Source organism: Ipomoea nil, unplaced genomic scaffold (genome assembly GCF_001879475.1).
Source record: "Ipomoea nil cultivar Tokyo-kokei standard unplaced genomic scaffold, Asagao_1.1 scaffold1149, whole genome shotgun sequence".
NCBI classification, from domain to species: Eukaryota; Viridiplantae; Streptophyta; class Magnoliopsida; order Solanales; family Convolvulaceae; genus Ipomoea; species Ipomoea nil.
Genome location: NW_017617577.1, coordinates 2,270,276 through 2,278,465, shown reverse-complemented (window position 1 = coordinate 2,278,465; position 8,190 = coordinate 2,270,276). Strand labels below are relative to the sequence as shown.

Here is an 8,190-nt window from a genome sequence, read left to right as displayed (position 1 = left end):
AATTACCCCTTCCTTTTTTAACTTAAAATTAATGTCTAACAACAATAATGGACATTTTTGACTTTATACTACTTATTCCCTTTCAATTCCCAAACATTGGAATTGAAATTCCCAGTAATTCTATTCCTGTCAACCAAACACTAGAATTTAAATTCCCACTTTATTCCCAATAATTCAACTCCCATAGAATTACAATTCCTTTCCCACATAATTCCCCCCTCTCCAACCAAACGCCCCGTGAACGGCTGAACCAAAGGCCTCCTTAGATTTTGTTTTGGTGTATCAAAAAGATTTAAACACATAATGCACATACAACGTTAGACATGGATCATGGTTTTACCATCACCTCGATGCCAAACTCATACACTCGTATCAAGCAATACTACAAATGCATATGATGTTTAGCTACTACCAAGTACCAACCCTCTCAAACCCACCTATGCCAAGGCCAAAACAAGCAATCCTAAGCCAAAAGACAGCCCCAAGCCTCCACCAGCCTTCACTCTGCTGGACATGGATTGTTCAACCCTCACATCATCCACAACGGGCCCACAGAGCGAGCTCATATCGTCGGTTCTCGTGTTGTAGTAAATGCTATAGAATGCGATTCGGGTGCGCTCTGCCTTGGCTGTGAAGTTGACATCCGCGGCCTGGAAGGTGGAGTTGGAATTGGGAGTGTAATGGATGTTCTCCGCTTGGTCACCGGCGAAGGCCATCACTGCCAGAGGCTGCTTGCATTTGTCCCCTGCATGGCCTAGTGAGAATGTGAGGCGATATGGCTTGTTGGGCTTGGTTTCCACCATCTGGGATATAATGCCTTCTTTTCCAGACAGTAGCTCTATCGCCCGTTTGCCTCCCGGAACATTGAAATGGTAGGAGTCTATGTATCTCACTGCCCTGTTCGATTCTACAATCCATCCGGGCAATGGCGAGGTATCTTCGTCAAGGTTGGTGGAGAGCAGAACACCTAGAGACTCGTTTCTGAACATCCAAGGGCCCGACTCAAAATCACCATTGAGTACTGGATTATCTGCAGAAATGACCATAAGTATAAGTAAATAAAGTTGCGTCTTCGCTTTTGGCATATTGCTAAGTGAATGAGGAAAAATTGGCAAGCTAAAGCTAATTTCATCATGAGATGGGCATAGAGTTTGCATAAAAATGTTGAGGCGTGGGCTAAATTGCAATACCGGACAATATAATGTGTTGTTGGATGGCTGAACAATAATAACTTTACCTTTGGGCTTATCTGGAACGAAAAGCTTCTTCATAGCAATATCATCTATGATTGGCCCACATGTTGGATCGTCCTCCATGCCAGGATTTCTGAAAACAACCCTCACGTTATCTTCTTGCGCCTGGAAGGCCCACGAGTAAGTATCCCATCCTTGCACACTGTATAGGGTCTGCAAATCTATTGTCTGCGACGCGGGGGGAACAGACACGTTGAGTGACTCTAGCTGTGCACAAGTGCGAGCCGCGCTGAAGGTGATTGAATAGAGTGCGCCCTTTTCAACTTGGACTTCCTGACTAATTTCAGCATCATTTCCCAGTCTTGCACCGTGTTGACCTTGAGGTACGATGAGGATCATCCCGCCTTGTTTTTGCCCCGACTCAACAAGCTCTACACTTCCATTATTGGTCTTCCAGTTGGGGATTTCAGCACGCCCGTCCGAGAACCTGTCATCTGAACTAAAGCCCCCTGATGGAGCTGTCTCGAAATCACCATTCAGTAGTGGTCCTGCCAGATTCAACAATATAATGGAAGGTAAGGTGAGAACTAGTAACCTGCTAAAAAAATACGCAAAACAAAGGAGTTGATTTGACCAGTAAATACTAAACATGACAGGTAAAATGAAACAGACGGATCGGAGTGATTAAATATACATCCGCCAAGTACATGCCACAGTGTAACATCAAGTTTTCTGGAGTCCATAGTACTGCTGCTAGTTAGCATTTAACAATAGTAATAACCATTTGAACCAAAACAGCCAAGATTACCATGTAGAATAATAAATGCAACTTCTTTTCTGAGACCAAGAAACCCTAATTAAAGCCATTCATTTGTCAAAGAAAAAGACAAATTTTATCAGTTTGCTGTCGTTTTCAAGATCCCAAGAGGATACCAGCATGATGACTGGTAAGTGGTAGGTACATACATAATAGAGGAGACTGGAAAAGGGTACCGATGTGTTAATTACAAAACATCTCCTGCTCCTACATATTTAGTTTTACATACAAAAATTTCATTTATTTAGTTTTACCTGCAGCAGTAAGAATCTAAGATTTACTGCTTAGAAAGAAAGAAAGAAAGAAAGAAAAAGCTATACTCAATCCTTCAAAAAAGGTGATGCTGTAAATCAGGAAAAAGAAGCAATAAAATCTAAAATAGATATTCAATCCAATTCATGTCTCCTCCCTTGTGGGCCCCCGCTAGGAATTTGATGTTTGAGAATTGTCAATGGAATAGCACATATTTGTCCCATCACAACTTTATGCACAAATGCACAATCAAGAAGACGCGTTAGAATGCTACAATAGGACCCAAAGGATGGGCAGCACTAGGGCTGTCATTTTCCTGTGTTAAATCATGTATCAACCGATTGGTTTGCTTTTTCCCAGATCTCAAAGAACTGGAATATATATGCACCAAAAATATGCTCATAAATCTTAATCATAGATATAGGGAACGATACATGCCGACTAACAGTGCTACTTGTCTAATCCGAACCAATGTTTTGGTCCGGTTATCTTAATTCACGTTTATAGTTCCATTTTTCAGTATGTGTTGCTGTAGTTATAGAATTTATTTATGAAAATATATAATATTGTAACATATGCACCCTCTAACTTAACCATTTAAGGAAGCTCTATCTCTCAATATTCTACCCAAATTCAAGCTTGTTCTGTTTGGACAGTTATCCCGGCCTCCTCTAATTTCCCCTTATCACGATCTCACCGAGTGAGTATATATAAGAGAACTCTTGAATGACAAACACCGGTTGTAAATGTGTAATTAGGATAAAGTTGACATCTATCATATCTGACTGAATGACGCATCATATTCATTTACATACCTAAATCACTAAATCATTCAAATACAAAATGAGTGAAACACACTACTACATCAGTCCATCGGCCAATGAACAGTGTCATATTGTAGTGGACCAATGTATTTTCAGGAAGATTCTAGCTAGCTAAACATCATTGTTCAAACTTTTCTTACCTGGATAAATTTCACAGCCTTGATACGATCCATAGATTGCATACAAGTGAGATTAATGTGCAGTAATGAAAGAACCATTATTCCACAAACAAAGAGATGGTTAAACCAGGAGCCAACATGACTAAGGATACAAACTTGTAACCACAAGGTCCCTCAAGTTTGAATCCCGACCGACCCTCTTGGTTTGAGCCTATGGGCAACCTATGCTAGTTTACCTCATTGTGGTCCTTTGCTTGCTAGGGTCACAAGGCGGGGTTTACCCAGCACACCCTCGAGTAGTGGTTGCGGGTTTTCCTCATCACCCAAAAAAAAGGATTTATCTTCATTTTAACATGTCAGCTCTCCATACCTGCTGCCACTTTGATAGTGGCAGGGATCCTTCTCCTAAGGCCCTAGATTCCCATTACCAATACACATCATATATCATTTATCAAGTTTTAAAAGGCAGGGAGGCTATAAGGGGCATTTTCTAGCATATTGTCGGCTGAAAGAAATGTTAACAAATTAATGCTGCCTGAATGGCCTGCCTGTCACAAGGGAGATGGGGAGATGTTAATGACTTAATGTATTGGGTTCCATAAAATATATGTGGCCTTAAAAGGAATGTTTAAACTAGTGGTCCTCACTCCAAAAACATATTTTAACAAGTAGTTTTCTCTTCTCTTCTTTGTGAGAAGAGAAAGGACACACTATACTAGTGTCCCAATGGTGTTGAATATCTGAAGACTATAATCATAAAGCATATTCACAAACTACAGCTGGTTACCACTTCCCATTCATCAACCAAGCACTTCATAGAGGATAACAATTCAACCTTAAAAAAAGCACACATTTTCATTATCCCTTCCAAATCAACCACATGTTTGGACCAAAAATCTTAACTAATCTGAAAGAAATCATGTTAAAGAACAAAACTTTTAGCAGATCCCAATTCCCCAAACACAAAATCACCCCCTCTAATTTAAAGACAACCCACTAAGATGAGCATAATAATCTTTAATTTGAGCTAGAAATGAAATTACAAAAATGGGAAAAAGATGAAAACAGAAGCATACCATCCTGGAGCTCCCCAGCAGCTAAGCTAACCAGGAGCAGCACCATTGCTGAAACCCATTTGCATCTTGTTGAGCTCAAACCCATTTTCCTGGAGTTATTCTAAACTACTCTCCTATCTTCTCCTCTCCACACTCCACTCTCTGTAGAATTTTGTCTATGTTCTCTAGTGAGTGTTTCAGTAGGGAGAGTGGGGGCTCTTGGACTGAGTTTTACACTCTAGAGCAGAGTAGAGGAGGAGAGTGGGTTGAAGAAGGACACTGCAAATGTCCTTTTATTCAAGATTCCAGGCCCTCTTTGTCCTTTTCTTTTCTCACTTTTTCCTACCTCAATGAGTTTGATCATTTACTTTTTAATATTTTAAAAAATACGGAGTAAAACGGTAATTCCGCTACTTATTTCATAAAATAATCCAAATTCCTAGCACCTTTATTAGGCAATTTATAACGTGCATCACGGCGCACATAGACACTAAACATGCGCGTTTCAGTTGTTGATGTCACTTCATCCGTCTAAACGCTCCAAACTCCATTATATATATTCAGTTAAAAGTTTATGTGTATTGTGTTAAGAGTTTTTATGTATTTAGATAAGAGTTTCTATATATTATGTATCATGTTAGATTATGTGTATTCAGTTATAAGTTTCTGTATATTCTGTTATGAGTTTATGTGTATTCGAAACATAGATTTTTTTTTTTGATAATGCACCAAAACAACGTCGTTTTGGGGTAGGCGGGCCCTGGTGTATGATATAATGACTGCCTTTATTATCAAGGTAGCCTAGGCTGGGCATGTAACATCAACTAAAAAATTAAAGAAAAATGGCAATTTTAATCCTCACTAATCTGTCTAAATTGTAGACTCAATCCATAAATTATTACTTTATACAACTTTTTCACATTAATTATTTTGAAAACTGTTGTTCACTTATAAATTTTGTTTAATATTACAATTTTATTTTGATTTGCCAAATTATTATATGACAAATTGGTCATTTTGTAAAATTTTTCAAAGTATATATATAAAAAAAAAAAGTTGTTCACATTGATGATTTTAAGTAAATGAGTTTGTTGTAATGTTGATTACACGAGAATACCAATCTACAATTAGACACAATTAATGAACTAAAATCGTCATTTTCCTCTTCTTTTTTTTTTTTTTTTTAAATTTCAGAAAAATACAAATTCCTTAATCTCTTTATATATTTTATCTTTCAAACTTTGAGAAAACATATAATATGAATTTCTATATTACACTCAAATATCTTTATTATATAAGAGTAATTGAGTCTTTATACTAAATTATTTCAAGAATTTATTTTTTACCGATAAATAATATAATCAATATTTCAAGTAATTTTTTCCATAAAATTTATGTTCAATTCACTCTCAATTTTTTTTTTTAATAAACTAAATCAGCTGTTAGATTGTTTATCAAGAACATAATTCTCAAAAAATTTATCACATTGCGATTTTAATCATGTCACATTGCAATTTTAATCTTTAAATTATAGACAAATAAAAAAATTGCTCTGTAATTATTCATTATGAGAAGATCTAAACCGGAACATGATTACAAATCCAAAAAATATTTATACATGTATTCAACAGTTAATACTTAAGAATTAAATATATTATTTAATAATTGAGAAATTTCATCTCATATTCTTGTGTAATTAACCTTACAACAAAGCTAACATTCACTTAAATCATCAATGTGTAAAGTTACTTTTTTTTATACTTGAGAAAATTTTACAAAATGACTCATTTGTCCTCTAATAATTTGATAAATTAAAATAAATTTTTAACGTTAACAAAATTTATAAGTAGGGGATTGAAACAACCACTTTCAACATAATTAAAGGAAAAAAGTTGTATATTGCAATAACCAATTTGTTTAGTTTAAAAATGTCATAAATTTAAAAAAATCACAACTTTGACCTTCAAGATAAGTCACTTGACTATTATGTATTCATGTTCAATAACATAGAGATACAAATTTAGTCACTGATGACCAAAAATTAGGTCAAATGATCAAATGTAGCAATAAGTATTGTTTTAAAAGTCGTAAGACCAATGTAATAAGAATTTAAAAAATCATAAAATTAAATGTGAAAAAAGGAAGAAGTAATAATCAATGACTAAGGAAAACGGTTCAATACTCCTGAGACCAAAAGTAAAAACCTTATATAATTTGGATTAGTCAAGATGGTATAAAAAATGCAATAAAAAAAATAAAAATTTAATATTTTTAAAAGAAAAAGAAATGAGAAATGGTGTGAGAGGGAAAATATAGTATGCGCAAAACAAAATAGGCAAAGAATGGAAGGGAGCATAATACATTTCCGTGTTTTAAGATAAGCGATCTTTATGGTGGGACCCAAAGAGATGGGCACCGCCACTGCCACATAATTGATAATTTGGCGTCGAAAGAAGGGAAGAAAAAGAAAATAAAGGCACCAAAGCACTGCCAACTTTAATAATTAACAAAACATTACATTTTATTATTTCCAACTACATAAAATTATTAATCTTTTGATTTTCTCAATTTTCACTTTATACGTTCTACGACCATCTCCAACCCAATGTCAAATTAAAAAAAAAAAAAAAAGGAAAAAAAAAAGCGGGAAAAGCCCTCCAACCAACTTGCTATAACACCATTTTTTTGGTGTATTGTAAACAGTATAGCGCTATATTTGGCGCTGCACTATTCATCCGCACCAAAATTTGGAGTGGTTTTTATTCCTATATTATCCCGACTTTTATTTATAATTCATTTTAGAGTAAATACTCAAAATAGTCCCTCAATTATAGTTACATTCACAAATTAGTTATCGACTTTTAATTTTAACTAATTAAGTCCTTAACTTGCAATTTTAACACGATTTGGTCCTCCGTCTATTTGACTGTGATCTCTGAGGATATATATATATAATTTCATCGCCGCCCGCCCTCATCTGCTGCCGTGACACAGTCTATCTCCCAGCTACAAGCCACTACCCAGCCGCCCTCATCTACTGCCATGACACACTCCACCGCCCAAACACCTTCGCATACTGCCACGACACAATCCACCGCCCAAACACCTTCGTATAATTCATCATTGCCGGCGCTACAACCCAATTTGCAATATTCATCAGGTCCAACGCCACAAACAATCGTGTCTGAGTCTACTGGGCAGCGCCGCAATTTTCGTGTCCAACAAGAAGCGCGATTCAGGTCGGACCAAGTACCGGCTCATGCACGTGGTCCGCACGCACAAGGGCGTCGACGATAAAGCCTACTGCTGGGTTTACGAGCAGGAAGATCCGCAAGGGAATGTCAGAATCAACCTCTCAAATGACCTAATAGTGATCACCGACAAAGCCCTCAAATCCAACATAACCACAATCGGCCCGCTTGTTCTCCCGCCATCGGAGCAGCTCCTCTTCCTCTTCACCCTAATCGACCGGAAAATCTTCAACCCCAAATGGAAACCCTACATTCCCGACTTCAAACAAGCCTTCAAACACTTCTACATCAACGCCGGCGGTCGTGCCGTCATCGACGATCTCTAGAAGAACATGCAGCTCTCGTGGGAACACGTTGAGGCCTCTAGGATGACGTTGCACCGATTCAGAAACACGTCGTCTTCTTCGCTCTGGTACAAACTCAACTACATTGAATCCAAAGGGAGGATGAAGAAAGGCAACAGGATTTGGCAGATTGCTTTCGGCAATGGATTCAAATGTAACAGCCCTGGAAATGCAACCGAAACTTTAAAAAACTAACGATGGACCATGAAATTACATATAGATCCTCAAAAATCATAGTCAACAAACGGTCAAATAGACGGAGGACCAAATCGTGTCAAAATTACAAAGTTAAGCACTTAATTGGTTAAAATTAAAAGTCAAGGACCAATTTATGA

General features: G+C 36.9%; 2 protein-coding genes across 2 annotated transcripts; one reads left to right on the top strand and one right to left on the bottom strand.

Moving 5' to 3' along the window:
- Positions 1 to 246: 246 nt before the first annotated feature.
- Positions 247 to 4,542, bottom strand: LOC109183704. The gene is made up of 3 exons (XM_019333764.1): positions 4,282 to 4,542; positions 1,238 to 1,741; positions 247 to 1,030 (listed from the first exon to the last, which is right to left on the bottom strand). Exons 1-3 carry the CDS (start codon positions 4,364 to 4,366, stop codon positions 438 to 440), a joined length of 1,182 nt encoding a protein of 393 aa, XP_019189309.1. The 5' UTR covers positions 4,367 to 4,542; the 3' UTR covers positions 247 to 437.
- A 2,977-nt stretch (positions 4,543 to 7,519) lies between these two features.
- On the top strand, positions 7,520 to 7,837 carry LOC109183660 (3-ketoacyl-CoA synthase 5-like). Its single transcript, XM_019333716.1, has one exon. It carries the CDS (start codon positions 7,520 to 7,522, stop codon positions 7,835 to 7,837), a length of 318 nt encoding a protein of 105 aa, XP_019189261.1.
- The last annotated feature ends 353 nt before the right edge of the window (positions 7,838 to 8,190 follow it).